Source organism: Galeopterus variegatus, unplaced genomic scaffold, assembly GCF_000696425.1.
Source record: "Galeopterus variegatus unplaced genomic scaffold, G_variegatus-3.0.2 Scaffold2724, whole genome shotgun sequence".
Lineage (NCBI taxonomy): Eukaryota > Metazoa > Chordata > Mammalia > Dermoptera > Cynocephalidae > Galeopterus > Galeopterus variegatus.
In genome coordinates this window covers 1-18,907 of record NW_007728835.1, presented here as the reverse complement: position 1 = coordinate 18,907, position 18,907 = coordinate 1, and the positions used below count along the sequence as shown (strand labels likewise).

At 38.4% G+C, this 18,907-nt stretch overlaps 1 protein-coding gene across 1 annotated transcript in view; it reads left to right on the top strand.

Annotated features, from left to right (window-relative positions):
* SND1 (staphylococcal nuclease and tudor domain containing 1) overlaps nucleotides 1-14,585 on the top strand; it is a gene marked incomplete at its 3' end in the record, with an annotated part of 49,269 nt that extends 34,684 nt beyond the window's left edge. Inside the window, exons 3-9 of the mRNA XM_008582787.1 lie at nucleotides 2,005-2,125; nucleotides 6,128-6,206; nucleotides 8,520-8,680; nucleotides 9,554-9,645; nucleotides 10,286-10,444; nucleotides 12,001-12,107; nucleotides 14,450-14,585. Coding sequence (XP_008581009.1) covers nucleotides 2,005-2,125; nucleotides 6,128-6,206; nucleotides 8,520-8,680; nucleotides 9,554-9,645; nucleotides 10,286-10,444; nucleotides 12,001-12,107; nucleotides 14,450-14,585 — 855 coding nt within the window. The remainder of the gene's footprint in view (nucleotides 1-2,004; nucleotides 2,126-6,127; nucleotides 6,207-8,519; nucleotides 8,681-9,553; nucleotides 9,646-10,285; nucleotides 10,445-12,000; nucleotides 12,108-14,449) is intronic.
* Between the last annotated feature and the right edge of the window lie 4,322 nt (nucleotides 14,586-18,907).

Sequence of the window (18,907 nt, the reverse complement as noted above, 5' to 3'; positions counted from 1 at the left end):
GACACTGAGGGTTGCGATCCGTTGCCGGTCACGAAAAAAGACAAAAAAGAAAAAAAAAAAAAAAAAAAGTGAGTGTTCACCAAAGTCTTGGCTTCTTTTAAGAGCACTTGTCAGAACTTTTCCAAGCATTTAGGAAAGTAGTATGTTACTGAATTTTAAATATTAGTGTGGTACTTTGGACTAAATCTTAAACATATCTGTGGCTGGGCATGTTTTTGGAATTATTTGATCATTAAGGTAATAGAAGTGTAAGAGACTGTGTTAGTTGGTTCAGTACTGGTTTCGTGATGTGGTCGATAATTTAGATCATTTATCAATCATCAGTCAGACTCTTTGGTGACTGGTATCCGTTTTCACTTTTAGCAAGTGGGGTGGGAATAGAAATGGGACATAAATATATGGTGAATTCTCTATTGCCATTGAGTAATTGGCTCCTCGCTTTGAGGAGAGAGCATCAAGTGAGTGAATATAAGCTTGTTTTTGCATCTTTGAAGACTATTCCTTAGGATCCATTCTTCCTAGAACCATTAATGATTGATGTTATGTAACAGTACTGTTTTTATGAGTACCAGCCCAACGAATCGGTGGACTAGCCACCTTTTAGTTGGCCTCTGGTTTCTGGGAAGTCACATGGTTGTTTTTCTTCCAGAAAAGCTTGTTGGATGACCCCATAGAATAATCTTCATGGACCGAAAAGGTTAGCAGAGGCTTCCTTTTTAGGCCACCAGTGTACTGTTTTGCCTTTACTGTGTGTAGCCCGAGTTCTCTGGTTTCATGCAATTATAATAGACAACATATGCATGTTGTATACCACTTTTCCAATTTATACTTTGTATTTTTTCAGCACATGAACTCCTACTGACCATATGCTTCCTTGAACTCTCATTTCTGTTCTAAGGGAACTTGGGGCACTGAGCCCGGTCTAGACTGTAAATTCAAGTGCCAGTGGTTACTGTGACAGGGCTGCCTCAGAGGAGACATTAACCTTTGTCTAAACCATCCTAGAGGTGATAAAGTGGGGATGGGGCAAAACTATCCCTTTGCACATTTAATTATGAGATCACATGGAGACTCTACTTCCTATTGTATGGATGTATGTCTCACCTCTTGTATCTTTGTCTTGAATGGGTGAGCGGGAAGAAGAATCACCATTGTCAAGGTGATCCCTTATAAGTGGCTGTTACTGCTGGTGTCCTCCCCAAGGTTCTGGGACCTCTAAAGTCTTCAGGTTAGAGCAAAAATAGAAGAGGAAACATTTTAGGGAGTGTCTTCTCAACTCTGTTGCTTATCTTTAAAAAGGTAGTGGAAATGACATAAGGCTCTTACTTGAGCAGGGTATTCACTCTGAAATAATAATAGCAATAGAACCATGTCCCTATTCCAATAATGCCTTGAACTGGTTTTAGACTAGTTTAGCAGTCAGTGAAAGTGCTTTGTGAACTGAAAATAGGCAAACAAATGGAGGTTGTAGTTGTTATTTATGGCTTCCCTCTGCCTAGGTGGGTTCCTGGAGCCTGGACTTCTCATTTCAGGGAGTGGGTTGAGATATATATATATATATATATATATATATATATATATACACATACATATATATATATATACACATACACACACACACACACACACACACAGCATTTAGAGCAGTGGCTGGCACATGGTAAGTGCTATAAAAGTGTTGGCAAATATTATTCACAAAGTAAGCTATAATTCTGAACAGATAGTGATGGGGAAAAAGTGCTACTGCCAGTGTCTGGAAAACTCTTAGGCCTGTTTTTATGGCCTGTGCTCGTTAAACCAACTGCTGAACCCTCCTTTTTTATGAGCCCCTAAGTATACGATTTGCTTTGTGAGCATTTCATTTTTATATTTTTCTAAGGGCCTAGCACAGGGCCAGGGCATGGTAGGTACTCAGAAATTTACCAAAGGAATGAAGTTCCTTGAATGCTGATTGGGGTCTGGAATTAGGCAGTTCTCATGTGACACATTTGTTTTGTCTTTCAGCCCTGGGCATTTCCTGCTCGAGAGTTCCTTCGGAAGAAGCTGATTGGGAAGGAAGTCTGTTTCACGATAGAAAACAAGACTCCCCAGGGGCGAGAATATGGCATGATCTATCTTGGAAAAGGTGAGTGGCAAGGAGGAGAGGACTCATTTCTCTTTGAGATGAGTCTCAAGTTGCTCTAAAGGTCAGTTTTCATGTGGTGCAAGGCCAGTGTGGGGGCTGGCAGAGGTAGTGCTAGGATAGTTGGCTATAGGTGTAGTTGGAAATGCTCCAGTTACTGGGCATATAGGTGCAGAGGAATACCCCCCTGTATTCCCATTCCTTGTGTACTCCTCTGCCTACTCTCTTGGCTTGGTTTAGGTGTATGTAGTACAGGATAGCATTATTCCTTCCATTTAGGCCATCAGCTTGTGGAACCCAATGGCTCTGTGCTTCTAGGTCAGAGTGCTAATTGAATTCCTATAGATTTCCTGTTGCATCTTCTATTTTCTTTATCTGTCTTGTGGCTTTTCTTCTCCTCCTGGGGACTCCTTTTAGGAAGGGAAGATTTGTTTAGTGCCCATGGTTTTTGCAGGCCAAATATTTTGTAATGGAATGGAAGGAACACAGGCTTTGGAGTTGTGTAGATGTGAGTTAGAATTCTGACTTTCCTACCATGTACCCTTACTTAACCCTTAACTTCCCGAAACCCAAGTTTTTTCATTTGCAAGTTATTGAGAGAGTTTAGTGCTTAGTAGTATATTTGTCTATGTGCACACCTAAACCCACCTATTGTTTAGTTGGGCTCATGGGATGTTAGATGTTCTCGTCCTTTTTTTAGATTAGGTGGAGGGAGAATAAAGAGTGGGGAATGCAATTTGAACAGACATAAGACATTGAAAGAATTGGTAGAATGTTCTCCAGAAAGCAACCAGAGATGAACATGAACAGTCTTGTTCATCTGGATTTATTTGGGGAGCAGTTTTTGAAAACTTTCCTGTGATTCTTTGATTAAAAACCTTTCTGATAGTTCTTGTAATTGAGCTGCTTTAGATAATCTATTTGACTTGGGTAGTCAGTGCTGGCGATAAGCAAGCAGGGTAGAATGGCAAGGCTCACAATATCCTGTTAAGACTCTGATTTTAATTATAGAGGTTTTAGAAAAATGAGTTGGGAATGACCTTGGAGGTATCTTGTCCACTTTCCTACCCAGTAGAAAAATGAGTTGGGAATGACTTCGGAGGTGTCTTGTTCACTTTCCTACCCAGTAGAAAAATGAGTTGGGAATGACCTCGGAGGTGTCTTGTTCACTTTCCTACCCAGTAGAGAAACACCTTTGTGCTATCTGCTTCTTGATTGAATGGGAAATTCTAGAAATATATAGAATCTTTTCAAAAAGGGAAACAAACAGTAATTCTAATAATATAACAATATAAACATAATATAATATAAACATAATTCTAATAATATAGTAGGAAATAAAACACTTAAGCATTATCATTGAGTGGTGGTTAGAAAGAGTGTGAAACAAAAAAAAGTGTACTGTCTTCAAAATGCTGTTGTTCAAAGATTTTATCACCTAAAAATTTTAATTCCATAACAGAGACCTCACTGGACCACAGATAATTGTGGGCACAGCTATTTTTAGAAGGAGACCACCTCTAAGAATTCATTTTAATAATCTTGGTCTTCAATCAAAATGGCCAAGTTGTTTATGTTAACCAAGTTGTTTATGTTAAGAGAAGCTGATATTTTAAATTATCTTTACAGTTGTTTTTTAAAAGTGTGTTTTTTAAATTGACCAAATTACAAGCTGGATATAATTTAGTATGTTAACACACTAATGATTAGAGTAAAACCTGGCACATAGTAGGTGCTTAATAAATATGTACCAAAAGAATGATTGAAACTACCTACATCTTTCAATTTTATAGGTAAAGAAATGGCTTTATTTTTAATATTTTCAATTGTTTTTTTTTTTTTTTTTAAGATGACTGGTAAGGGGATCTTAACCTTTGACTTGGTGTTGTCAGCACCACGCTCGCCCAAGTGAGCTAACCAGCCATCCCTGTGTAGGGATCTGAACCTGTGGCCTTGGTGTTATCAGCACCGCACTCTCCCAAGTGAGCCATGGGCTGGCCCTCACTTGGGTATTTTAACTAACTCTTTTTGTATAATTTTTAATTTTAATTTATCAATATACAATGTAGTTGATTTTCGCATCCCTTTACCAGTTCCTCCTTTCCTTAACCAACTGTTGATACCAATTCTAATGAAAGAAAACAGATAGACTTAGTAATTAATTAATATTTATATATTTATTTTATTTCATTGCTACTCACTCTTATGACCGGAGTGAATGGTAGAATTTGAGAATTTGCAGCTAACCTAAAACTTTCTAAACAGGAGATGATTACTTTTATGACTTTTGAAGACCTACCTGCTCTGAATACGCTCCCCAAATGTGACTTGATCAAATTCAAATTTTGATAAGTAATAAGCAAGAATGAGATCATTGGCCTACAAATTCCTGTTTCTCTATTCTATCCACCACATTTTGTTGCCTCCTTTGAGGGTTCAGCCTAGAGGAATGCATTTTTCTCCTTTTTTGAAGGAGCATTCAGAACTCACTTTTTAGAAGTGAGCCATTTCAAGGTGCTCTGTGCCAAGAAAATGTCAGAGAGCCATTGTGTGTACTGTTGACTGGCTGGTTTTATGGCCACCCACCTTGTTTGTACCTGGGCTTCATTCTTTCTACCCCTGACCTCTTGGCACCTCACTGCTCACCTTTTCCCATCATTGTTGAATCCTTCCTTTTGACTTTCCACTCTGTGAGCTTCCTGTTACTTTGAAAGAACCAGTGTAATGCTTACTAATGTCTATCTGTGTCTGGCCTCAGCAGTAACCTCGAAGGAAAAGTCAGGTGATCCATACTCAGCCTCAGAACCTAGTGTTCTTTGTGTGAATATCATTCACCTCAACTTTCTTGGCAGGAAATGAGGCTTACAATCTGCCCCTGCAGAAATTGGACAGGCTAATGGCCAGGCTTTTAGGTTGGGCTTGGGAGTAGTGTATGTACTTGTTACTGGTTGCAGAAGTCGATGTATAGTGTACTGAATATAAATCTTAAAGATTTTTATTCTGTGCTGATATTACCTATCAGCTAGACTGCTGTGTTTCAGTTCATCTAGGAGCTTGTTCTCTAACATATTAAAGATTTTTATGTGGTGGTTCCCTCATAGATGTCTTCCTTTATGGTTTCAGTTAACAAGCAGAGATTTAAGAGAAAACACTAAGCCTAAAAGCTTTTTCAATAGCATGGAAATGCAATTAATGTTTCAAGTGCCTGTGTAGAACCTAATCAGGTTGGGTTTTATGTTTAACTTCATTTTACTTGCCTGTTGTGATGGGTGCTGTTTGAGAGATCATATATCTAGACACTGTCCTCTCGGTGTCTCTGCGAGAGGAAGAGAAAGTCTTTGTCAGGTGGTGTAGCTCACATTGGTGTCCTCTTGGAGCAGAGAAGAGGACACCTGGGAGAGGAATTGGACTTTCCTGTGTAAAATGTGATAGACGATCCTAAATGAATCTGTCTATCTGATGTACAGGGCGAGGGGACTAACTTTTTCTAATTCCTGTCATGTGCTTGGCACTGTGCTTGGTGATTTACATACATTATTATTTAATTCTCACAAGAACCCAGCTAGGTAAGTGCTCTTCCCAGTTTAGAGATGAGTAAATTAAGATGCTGAGAGATCCTGTCTAAGCTATTAAGTTGCTAAATTTGTGTTGAGCTCCAGTCCCCTATTCCTTCTATCACTGCTTTATACTCTCCTGAGCTGCCTGCAGCATGTGTCCTGCTCTCTTGTCAGTCTTCTGTGGTTCCTGAGATTGCCTTTCGCCTGGCAGATATGCTAGAAAATTTAGAAACAAAATCCTGAGAAGATTGATATATGTTTGGGTTCTAGAGACATTTCGAGAAAAGCAGTTTTCTGAAAAACCCAATGTTACATCACTGCCTTGTCCTGTTCTCTGGCAGCATCATTCTCCTTGAAGAGCTAAGTGTAAAAGTGGTCCCTTTTGAGCTCTACTGCTGTTGGAAGCAGGTTTGAATCTTGTGCTTAATTCCCTTTATTGCCTCCTCAGATACCAATGGGGAAAACATTGCAGAGTCACTGGTTGCAGAGGGCTTAGCCACCCGGAGAGAAGGCATGAGAACGAATAAGTGAGTATTCATTACTCTTTCTGTCCCTCTGATTTCCTTGAGACATCAAGGGAGGTTGGGTAGTCAATTGTAAATTGGCTTTGCTGCATTTTTATTCTTGCCCCCTGACATAAACTGGTTAACTTCAGTTGCTTTCATCGCTTCTAGGACATTCTTGCTCAGCTATGGATTATTCTGAGCCAGGAGGTCACTCAACGTTCCTTAAATGTGTTTGACATGCATAACTTCTTTAAAAACAGGCTTTGAGACTACACAGTTTTGTTCTTTGTATTCATAAGAGTCAATAGGTCTTAGACTGTAGATATTCAGTTTCAGAGTATTTATTCACTCATCCAGTCCCAAATATTTATTGACTACTTGTTATTTGTCTGGCTGTGCTCTAGGTACTGAGAATATAGCAGTGAATATAGCCTCTGCTAACGTTTTAATGGGGAGACAGACAAAAAACAAATAGATATGCAATATTATATCAGGTACAAGGAGTAAGTGAAGTGAAAAATACAGTGGGGGGAATAAGCAGAATACAAAGCAAAACCTGCTGCTTAGAACCTGTGGAAACTGACAAGGCCTCAGCTGTTCTATGTTGAGAGTTAGGAAAAATTATTATCTTTCTAAAGCTTTTTAATCTGTGTTGGTCTGTGGATCTTTAGATACTTAATTAGTAGGTAAAAATGTATTTGTTTAGTTAATGGTAATGTGCACTTGTTAGAAAGGAGTGTTAGGTACGTAAGGTTTATAAGCATATATGTCATGAGTTCACTGGTGATGCCTCTAAGTAGGATAGATTGCAGCTGGTTTTAATTAACACTTTAGTCTCTAAAAAGTGATATGCTACATCAGTGATTTGGAGGCTATAAACATGCTGTTTTTAAATCATTAAGTTCTCTATATTAAATGACTGTCATAGCAGTAGAAAAGGATTTAGCTAAACATTTGCATGTGGTGTACCAATGATGAGGAGGAGCATAGGCAAAAATGCACCTTTTGCATTATTTCTGCCTTCACAGACTTTGGGGCCACTGTATACACCATGTGTTTCTGTGGTCCTTTCTGACTGTAAGGAGGCTTTTGCTGGACTCTATAATTGGGGTGTGTGCATGTGGGAATTTATTGAATTAAGTATTTGTTTTAGATTAAGTATTTGTTTTATGATGATTTTAGAAGCATGCCAAAGTTGTGTCTTAAGGACAATTAGTGGTAAGATTACCATTGCAGTCTTTTTTGGGACTTCAGTTTGCAACCAGAATGAATAATTAAAAATTTCCAGAGTAGTATTGTACCATCTCAACAAAGAAATCTCCCCTGGAATACCAATTCTTCTTTTTCTCCAAAATTGTCTTGACATAAAGTCTCCTTTTCTCAGTTTTTGTGTTTGCTTCTATCTCTTATGCTACATTTCTTCATCTAATTCTGGCTGTGAATTTGGATCCTTGAGGATGTGGTTGCCTTTTGGAGCAGGGGAGGGAAGAGAGGTACAGAAGACTTCTGGCTTGAGAAATGGTAGGTCATCCCTACTGCTCAACGTGGGAGGAGATTCATTTTATGCATACATCCATTGATGGTACCAGGTGTTTGGAATTAGGCCAAAGACTTTGAAGTTCAGTGCTCCTTTTAGCTCAGATGTGAGAGACAGAAGAGCCATTTCTAGCTTTTTTTTGGTTTTTATTTAAAAAAAAAACCGAAAAACAAAGAAACGTGCTTTGGTTTATCTACTGAATTTTTGGCTGCTCTGCTATGAAGTTTGGTTTCCTGTCTGATGAAGGAGAAGGCTTCCATTTTGAAACAGTTTTTGTTTAGCTGGTCTTGTTGAATGTGTAAGCAGTTTGGGGGTAACATCATCTGTAATAGCAGTGCTCACTCTATATTCCCAGCCTTGTTCTGAAGACTGAGCCGGGAATAAGGGTGGTTTTTGGTCACCTTCCTTGCACTGTGCCCTGCTAAGCTCTGCCTGAATTCCAATTCCTGAATCTGGGATGGTTAAATGAAGCTGTACCCCCTGGAGGGGCTCCCCTCTGAGCCACTAACTTGTTCTCTTCTAATCACTGATGGTGGCAGTACCAATATGTGCTCTTTAGATCTTCTCACTAAATGCTCCTAACAGTTTAATCTGTTGTTTTAAGGAACAAATGTGGAATCCAGAAATTGCATTCATGGTGATTTTCTGGTTAAAGGTTTGGGTCTTAAGTCATAGATCTGAAACAAATGTTTTGGTCTGTTCAAGGGGAGAAGATAAAGAAGAGACCCGGTGTCAAAGAGCCTCGTGTTTCTGTTTGTGAACTCGCTAACCACACTTATTTATTTTTCATGTCCCAGTCCTGAGCAGAACCGGCTTTCGGAATGTGAGGAGCAAGCAAAGGCAGCTAAGAAAGGGATGTGGAGTGAAGGGAACGGTTCACACACTATCCGGGACCTCAAGTATACCATTGAGAACCCAAGGCACTTTGTGGACTCCCACCACCAGAAGCCTGTCAATGGTGAGGCTGGTAGGAAAGGACAGAAGTGACTCAGGATGATTTCTTTCTATGTGCTTTCTTTGCTTCTTGAGGTGTATAAAACCTAGTGAGCCTTTCTTTTACTCATTTAGTATCCAAGGGAATTCCTTAGGGTAAAACAACACCATGGTATTTTGGAAGGGAGTTTGAATTTAGTTCTCATAGGTTACATTGGATGTAGTTTGCAGAGGCTAGTCCTTTCTGTTGCAGGATAGTAAATTGCTGGTATTTTGCACATTGAGGATCTTCTGTTCTCTAAAAGAATGCTGTTTAAATACCATCCCTGAAACTTATAGGTAGAAACATGTATTCAGTATATATCTAAGCATATATATATATGTTTGTATGCCGTATTGTTTTCTGCCCTATTTTGAGAACTTAACTACAGATTTAAATACCATCCCTGAAACTTATAGGTAGAAACATGTATTCAGTATATATCTAAGCATATATATATATATGTTTGTATGCCGTATTGTTTTCTGCCCTATTTTGAGAACTTAACTACAGATTCATTAAGATAAAATTATTACCAATCTTGAGTTATTATTTTTGCCAAGTACTTGGTACTCAGGTGAACATACTAGCTTATGGATAACAAAGCTTCAGTATGAGCCACGTGGTCCTGGAAAGTTCAGAAGACAGAGAAGTCGGTCTGATCTGAGGAATGAGGAATCGTTTGTGCAAAAGTCTGTTGTGCAAACTCTCATGATTTGCCAGTGCTTCCTCACTTCTCAGAGCGAAGCGTTCTCAGGGTTTTGGGAGAGGAACTGTGTTAAGTGCAATTTGATTGGGCATTGTTTATCCCTGGTATGACTTTTGTTAATGACTTAAGCTGTTTATTCTGTCATACAGCTATCATCGAGCACGTGCGGGACGGCAGTGTGGTCAGGGCCCTGCTCCTCCCAGATTACTACCTGGTTACAGTCATGCTGTCAGGGATCAAGGTCAGACCATACACTGGGCTGTGTGGTGGGTATAGGGTTTGTGGAAGTGTTCAGTGATAGGCAGATTCTTCTACTTGGGGACTTTGGATATACTGTTTCTTCCTAGTGTAGGTCATTAACATTGACCAGAAAATTTTATACTTCTTTTGGTTTAAACTTTGCAATCGTACAACTCTAGTTAGATCAAATATCTTTTTTTTTTTAAGTACCCTGGGTTTGAAATGGGCTGTGCTGAGAAATTGTTGAATATGTCAACCTAGAAAAGGAGGGATGAGAGCCTCTGAAGTTTGCTAAATATGGCTTGTATTAGTGTAAAATATCCATTTTGATGTTAAAAAAAAGGGGGGGGATTAAAAGGTAGGCACTGATAAATCTTTTCTTGGTAAGGGACCATTTTCAACTGTAATTTAAATTATTTTCCTCATGATAATGTGGGTTTTATTTGCCAAGAAGTCTGAGAAGGTATTTCCAGCCCTCTTTCACCAGTATGTTTTAAAAAGGGTTAGAAGACCTGATTTTACACCTTCCTGAGCTTAGTTTGGGGTGTTTGTGCTTTTTGGAAGGTTTAGTGAGGGGCAAGAGTGCCTAGTTCTTGCATTTAGGCTGAATTACTTACTCACCTACCTCACTTTTGCTTTAGTGCCCAACTTTTCGACGGGAAGCAGATGGCAGTGAGACACCAGAGCCTTTTGCTGCAGAAGCCAAATTTTTCACCGAGTCGCGACTGCTTCAGAGAGATGTTCAGATCATTCTAGAGAGCTGCCACAACCAGAACATTCTGGGTACCATCCTTCATCCAGTGAGTGTGCAGTTGGGGTTTCAAGAGCTGTAGTTTGCTTCTCTTCTCTTCTTTTGCTCTGTCTTTAACATCTATCTAAATATCCTTGCCAAGGCTATTACTTAACTGATTTTGAGGCATTTTCTAGGGAGATATCATTTATCTTATAGAATTAGACAAATCTGTGCTACTTCTCACTTTAGGAAATTAATCTCATGTGTTATTAGGTTCATAAGGGGAAGAGGAACTTTATTACTTATTTTTCCGAGTGGTCGATCTTAGAGGTCATAATAGGAAAGGTTGTATGTTTCTACATCCATTAGAAGTGGAAGTGATATTTATAAAATGGGATTGGTAAGAGTTGTATGTAGGTCTAGAAGTCAGCTATCTGGAGTATCAATAGACCTGTGGTGTGGAAAAATTATTTTGTGTGCTCTAGGCCTTATCCAGTTATCTCCTAACTGTTTTGAGCGGTAAATAGGTTCTTTGTGTTCCTGTAGTTCTGACTATTGGGAGTTTTACACTGTCGTACACTTTGGTAAATGGGTTATTCTTGGACATGAAATGACCTTGTTTTGTAGCATTTAAGTTTAAATGGATTTGCGTTATTGCAATCTATGTTCAATACAGAGTTAAACTACTGTTACTTATTTGGCTAGATAATTCTTCCATGATGGTAGTTGTAGAAAGCTGGGAGGGTTGGTTTTGGAGTGTGCTAAGGTCATGTCTGTTTTTTCTGGAGTGCTGTCTGGCCATGCCCTGCTAGATGGCTCTGTGTTACAGTAGAATGTGAATTGTAGTTCACTGGACAAAATGTAGCTTACATTATTCCCTCCTCAGCCCGTTCTTCAGCTTTCTCCTTATGAAAAGGGGAGGAAGTGCTGACCTTAGGGAAGGGAAGAATAAGGTGTTGTAATTGCTACTAAAGCTTAACATCCTCCTTTGCCACAAGAAGAGCTGCTGAAATGTCAATTCTTTTCAATGCCACTCACATTTATCCTGCTCCTATTTTTTTTTTTTTTAATACTATATAAAGATGATCAATAAGGGGATCTCAACCCTTGGCTTGGTGTTGTCAGCACCACGCTCAGCCAGTGAGCCAACTGGCCATCCCTATATAGGATCCGAACCTGTGGCCTTCGTGTTATCAGCACCGCACTCTTCCGAGTGAGCCACGGGCCGGCCCTGTATCCTGCTCCTATTAAGTGAGAATTACTGTGCTGGGTGTTGTGGGGGTATGAAGCCAATGCCATTGAAGGAGTCTGAGACTGGTGTCTCCCATTTTAGGGTGGTTTCTTAATGTAAGAAACTACTCCACTTCAAAATTTAAAAAAAAGGAACTGCAGAATAGATTGTGGCTATATTAATTGGCAGAAGTCTAGAGAAATGGATCTTCTTATAACAGAATCTGATTTGTGCCTGCCTTGTCTTGCGGCCTGTCTTTCAGAATGGCAACATTAAAAAAAGGAACTGCAGAATAGATTGTGGCTATATTAATTGGCAGAAGTCTAGAGAAATGGATCTTTTTATAACAGAATCTGATTTGTGCCTGCCTTGTCTTGCGGCCTGTCTTTCAGAATGGCAACATCACAGAACTCCTCCTGAAGGAAGGTTTTGCGCGCTGTGTGGATTGGTCAATTGCAGTTTACACACGGGGTGCAGAAAAGCTGAGGGCAGCTGAGAGGTAAGTCTGTCAGGGAAGCCTTCCAGCCAAGGATCTTGTCTAGGGTCTTAAGGGAAAGAAATGTAGTGATCTTCTCTCATCCATCTATGTTAATATCTATTTTAGTAAAGGAATAGGGAAATTTCAGAAGAAGCTAGGATCTCACAGAGGAGTGACCTTAAATATTAACCTTTAGTTTCAGTCTAATTCAGTTCTGGATGGTAAGGGCTTAGATTTTTCACCTAGATATTATTCTTCACTTGATTTGCTTTTTTAATGTTTTCAGGTCACTTTTTCCCAAGAGCCCTTCTGAAGTTCTGGTTTTTAGGCATCTGGAATGAAAGAAACTCATTTGAGGAATATGAAATCACTTATTAGCTACTTCTACACAGGCAGCTGGAGCAGTGGTATGATGAAAAGATAGAGCCTGTGGGTCCTAAACCAGGACCATTCAGTGTTGTTGTGAGGCCTAATGCCCTAATTTATTTAAAAAGATGTTTTCATTATAAGTGCTAATATAACTCTGAGGTGCTGTTGTCATGTTTTTGGCTTGGTGCCTTATGGCTAAAGCAATTGTAGAAATAACTTATTTCCAGAAAATCAAGTGAGGAAATTCCAAAGATCAACGGCTTTTTCAAGCGTCAAGGTCAATTTTTTCTAGATATAGATGAACTTCTTTCATTTGATGCGGTAGAGGGAAAAAATAAAGCAGGTAACAAGAATAAATGAATGGAAATGATGCTGAGAGTAATCTGAATCACCACTTCCCAGGATACAATTAAGCAGAAGACAATAGACAGCTGCTGCTGATGGTCCACTCTCAAGGCTTGTTGTATGGCTTATTTCAGAATCTTGAAATTACCATGGTCTTGAGAACTTTACATTTTTGCCGTTGAGATGTACAGCTAAGAGATGTGCAACAACATGAATTGAATAACTATAGCATTTGTTCCTTTTCTTAGGTACATCCTTCTGTGCCTGTACACAGAAACATTTGCAAGTTTTTATAAAAGTAGATTTTCATCTGGCCCATTTGATATGATGTGTCTAACAAATGTATATTGTCTGATGAAAAAAACCCAGTGATTGCTTAAAAAATGTTTTAGGTTTTAGATTGCTCCACAGTTAAATTAGAATGATAAAATACCCTTATCAAGTACAGTGTTCCATATACTTCTGATTATTCTGTGATGCTGTTCCTTTTTTTGGTTCAGTAAATCCTTTTAAGTCCGTTACTATTCTAAATTATTATTTTGGTTGATAATTTATTTCTCTGCACCTTTAAGTTCCTGACTCTCTTTGAAGAAAGTAAATACAATGAAAGTAATATCTACATGTTTTATAACATCAGTAGAAGATTTTCTGGATTTTCTGGAGAGTGCTTATCATTAAAAAACAGGCTTAGACCAGGGAAGCAAACCATATTTCAGTAATATGTGATTACTTGTCTGCTGTTCTGCATGCTGTGTTTGAGCTACTTGCCTTGTTGGTAAAATTACATCCTCTTTATCAGATTACTTTATGTATTATTTTATAACTACTACATCCTGCTTTGTCTTTTTCTCATTTTAGTCATTGCTTCTTTAAAAAAAAAAGGTTGCAATACTGTTTTCAGAAAAAATAGTTCCTTCCCACTGTGCATGTATCCACTTATTTGTAATAGTTTAAGACAGCTCTTCATTGATTTTTTTTTTTTCCCAAATATTTGCACATATTCCATTTCCCAACCTTAGTCTGGTTCAGAAAATATCTACTGGGCTTAGTACTTTAAAATAAATTTCTGGCAATATGGTTTTTTAACCCTTGTCAGTGAACTCCTATAGGGATTTTGTCCATTTTCCAGTTAATCTTTAGATGCACAGTGGTGACAGTTTTGTTCTCCTAGGCAGGATTTGGTAGTTTTTACCTTTTTTTGGTGGGGGTGGAGGGGACTGGCAGTACAGGGAGCCGATACCTTTTTATAATTCAAATGAAAATTGAGCAGGCCTATGCTTTTTAAAAAATAAGGTTGGTTGTTTAGATGTGTGTGTGTTCTTCCCATTTAAGACAGCATTTGCTCTGTTTGTCAGTCATCATTCAGAAGATACTGGATAAACCAAAGAGTGAATTATCAAGGTGGATTTGTACTGTCCAGGCTTAGAAAATTGCACACTTAGCCTAGTCTACTAGCCATGGTTTACAATATATATGCATTTTGGATATTTCCATTTGCTGTTACTCTTTGTTCTGGTTTGGCTGGTGGTCTTTCTCCTGCCTTTGTCTCCAGGGTAGGGTAGGATTCTACACTGTGTGCTCCCATAGCGGTACTGGTTTCCAATTGCAGACTTTGTGTAAATGATCTTGCATCCTTGTTTTGTTGCCAGGTTTGCCAAGGAGCGCAGGCTGAGAATATGGAGAGACTATGTGGCTCCAACTGCTAATTTGGACCAAAAAGACAAGCAGTTTGTTGCCAAGGTGAGTCATTCTCAGCATCTTGATATGCATAGTGGACATTGCAAGGCAAGTGATAATACAGGGATATGAACATTCAGAAATGCTGCAGCTCTTCAATATTTCAAGGTAAGCCAGTGGGTATGTGTGTGTGTGTGTTATTGTCGCGGGCCTTAGAAACCATAACTTTTAAATTTCTCACTACAAAATTAGCATAACTTTATTAGAAGTTCATGAGCTAAAGTTGTGGACATTACCAACCTGAAATACAAGGGTGCTTCAAAAAATTCATGGGAAGATTTGTATTCTTTTCTCTATTTAACCACAAACTTTTAAAATTACCTTTGTATCTCTCATGTTTTCGGGGTTCTTTTTATCTTCTTAGCAAATTCTTTGAGATTTCCTATGTTCAAGTAAATATGACTTCAAGTTTCTTTTCTTTTTTTTTTTTTTTTTTCCTGTTTTGGATCTCTTGTGGTTTTCTTTTTTTCTTTTCTGAAAGTTGTCCTGCACTGATGTGTCTTGGGGTGGATTGCTCTAAAGAGAACTAGAGCTATTAAATAGGTTCTTTGGTCGTGTCAGCAGTGCTGTAAAAATGTTTTTGCTTAGCGGATTTTTGGTAACTTGAGTGGCAAGCTTGTTCTCCACATCTTCCCAAAAATGCTGTGATGTTTTCCAGCCTATTTTTACTTTTTCCAAGAGATGCTGGAAGTCTTGATTTTGTGGGCTAAAAGTGGTTAAATGTCCATTTTCTTGGACCAAGAGGTGGCTGTCTCCGTATCAGCTAACCACGAGTTCAGGATGGAAAGCCACTAGGTGGCACTGTCAGCCTGAAAAATCTGAAACATTGTCTTAGAATGGCAAAATCTTAGCAATGTCTTTGAGAAATAGACTGAATTTCTTCACTGTCTTTTTTTATGATGTGCAAAGTAATAGGTCACGGAGTACTCAAGTGACCTCTTTCCCTTATTTATTTATTTTATTTAATTTTGGCAGCTGGCCAGTAAAGGGATCTGAACCCTTGGCCTTGGTGTTATAACACCATGCTCTAACCAGCTGAGCTAACTGGCCAGTCCTCTTCCCCTCTTTTAGTAGGTGGTGTCAAAGCAGCTGTGAGGTTAACCATAATCACCCCTATTAGTGGACATGTGTGGGTTTGGCCCCTGGTAGGATATTCCCCTGTGCATCTTTCAGGTTTTGATGCAGACCAGAATGGACTTCTGCTTCCTTTCTGTGTGAGGAGTGTAGTAATGTGGAAACTTGGACCTGGGCTGCTCTACCTACTTGGAACTCACTTAGTTGTGCTTATGTTCCCTGTAATCTGTTCTGTTCTAAGAATATAGCTACATAATCAAAGCATTGTTCACTCAACAAGGGAGGCAGGCCTTCAATTTTTCACCATCACCTTGAGGGTCTGTGATATTAGTGATATGGATGAGGATTGGGAGGGTCCCACTATCCTGTCCTGTCCCTACCAGTCCCTCCTCAGTTGCAACTGAGTTTGAAGAGGTTGAAACTGATTTGAAGAGTTTTGAGCCTTTGCTGGTTGGGGAACTAAGACATTGCAGAAAAATGAAATTCTAAGGATTAGATGATAGAGCCGATAACTTTGCATTTATCTTAAGTATGACTTCATTGGTAACTAGAAAAAGGAGAACTGGATGTAGGAGCATTTCCTCCATTTTCTTAAATCCAAGACCCCAGGATTGTGTGCGTTTGTGTGTGTTTACAATGACATGATAGAGGGGATTGATCTTAGAAGTCGTCTGATTGAGGATTTTGAGGAATAACCAGTCTCCTCTAGAACTTTAAATATAAGTTTAGATTATTTGGATATAGGCCTGCTTAGAGAGTGCAGAGAAAAATGTATTCACAGGTAGAGAAAGGATTATAAAATTTCTCAAGTTTTAAAAGGTCTTCAGTAATATTTTTGTTTTTATTTTTATTTTATTTATTTATTTATTTATTGTTTTTGTCTTTTGTCTTTTTCCATGTCCGGCAACGGATCGCAACCCTCAGTGTTGCCCCCGTACCGGACCGGGGACCGGCAACGGGATTGCAACCCTCAGTGTTGCTCCCGCGGCCCCATATTTTTGTTTTTAAAATAGCAAAAAAGCGTAAAGAAGATAAGTACGAACACTCATTCTATATGAAACACTATGACAGCTTTTTTTAAAAAAACAAAGTTGATCATAGTGTCTATCTGAAGTTGTATAACTATGACGCATGGTCCAGATGTGGCTCAGCACTTGTTTGTGTATGACCTGTGGATTTTACATTGAAAAAAAATATTTTGTGGCATATGAAAATTATGTGAAATTAAATTTCAGTGTCATGAATAAATTGGAACATAGCTGTGTGTGTTTGTTTACATATTGTCTGAGGCTGTTTTCACGCTACAATGGCAGAATTGAATGGTTGTGATAGAGACCATATAGCTTGCGAAGCCGAAAATATTTGCTCCTGGCCCTTTCCTTAGAAGTTTGATGATTCTTGATCTGTACCAGTCCTACTCAAAGTGCCTTGATATGATATAAGAGCTCTGGCCAGAATGTAAATCAAAGCTTTCCTTCCTTCATCAAGAAAAGCTTGCTGCAAAGAAATGTCAGCAATGTTCTTAAAGATGTAGTTGATTAATGTTCTGGTACAAGTTTCTTACTTCATTCCAGACTGGCAGCCACTTTGAATAGTACTAATCTGTACTCTTTTGTATATACTTTTTAAGTTTGTAAGTTCTTATATTTAACATAGAAAAAAATTTAAATTTCTGTAGGCTTATTTTTTTATTTTATTTTTTTAAAGATGACCGGTAAGGGGATCTCAACCCTTGGCTTGGTGTTGTCAGCACCACGCTCAGCCAGTGAGCAAACCGGCCATCCCTATATAGGATCCGAACCCACGGCCTTGGTGTTATCAGCACCACACTCTACCGAGTGAGCCACGGGCCGGCCCCATAATGTTAATTTCACTTTAACCTGACATGTTATGCAAAATGTGGACTTGGTGGAGTTGCTACACAACATACCATTGTTAAGAGGCAGCACCATGTAGTGGTTAAGGAGCACAGGCTTGAACTATAGGCTTATTAGAAAATAAACTAGCCCAATTTCCCTCTCTCTTGAAGCAGTTAAATGTTTATGTTGCTGTTTCTTAATTTTTCAGTTTTAGGCATAACCTTTATCTTCCTTTATACCATGGATATAAACACGTATGCTCACATGGGTACAACCTTGCTCTTCCGCAATTCTTCCAATATGATTCTTTCATAAATTTGGTTAAATTAATACTTGGTATTTACTTTGTAAATGCTAAACATCACTGAGCTATATAGCATATTATGACTACTTTTCATTTCTTGCACAATTTTTTGTTTTCCTTGGAGTTAATTTTTAAAACGTATGTATTTTTAAGAAAATACTTACTAGTTCAATCCCCAAACTCTCTAGTTGTCAAAATCTCCTCTCAAGACATTCAGTCTGTTATTTTCAGTAATACTTCCTTGGAACCTTGTGACCTGCACCAATCTGGACTGGTTCCTCTTTTTGTCATCTTTGGATTTCTTCACCATTATCCTGGGGGGTTTCTTTGCCTTACTTCTGGATTGGAACTATGCTTGCTGGATCCTGCAGCTTCCTCTTTATGATTTATTACTTCATTTTGGTGACATACGTTCTCTAACTTCATGGCAAACGAGTGCGTGGGAAGTAAATTTTCTGAGACTTTTCATGTCCATTCTCTACATGTAGTTAGTTGATCGATAGTTTAGTTGGGTATAGAATTTTATTTTAGAAGTCATTTCCATCAGAATTGTTAACGTATTGCTACACTGTCATTTATTAGAGGATTTTTGTTTTGTTTTTGTTTTTGTTTTTTAGAAGTCTGAAACCATTCTGATTCCCATCCTTTTATGATTTATTTTTTTATTTCTGGGAGTTTTTACCAAATTGTTTTTGAGGAATCCTGGTGTTCTAACATTTCACAGTGGTGCTCTTTGTTTATCCATATGTGGGCATATTATGGTTCAATTTTTAGTCCTTTAATTCTAGGACTTTTTTTTTCCCAACTATTTTGTTGACTTCCATCTAGTATTCTGTTTTCTAGAACTCCTGTTATTTGGATGTTGAACTTTTTGGGATGGTCTTCCAGTTTTTTCCTCCTATTTTCTGTCTCTTTGTCTTTTCTTCTTTTTAGGTTTCTTTATATTTATCTTTTAGCCCTTCTATTGAGTATTTTATGATAGGATACTGTGTTATAATTTTTAGCAGCTTTTTTTTTTATTTTGGTTCTCTGAATATTTCTTTTTTGATATTACTATTTTTAAAATTATTTTTTTAAAACAGTAAATAGAGGGCCGGCCCGGTGGCACACTGCTACAGTGCGCCGCTTGGGAG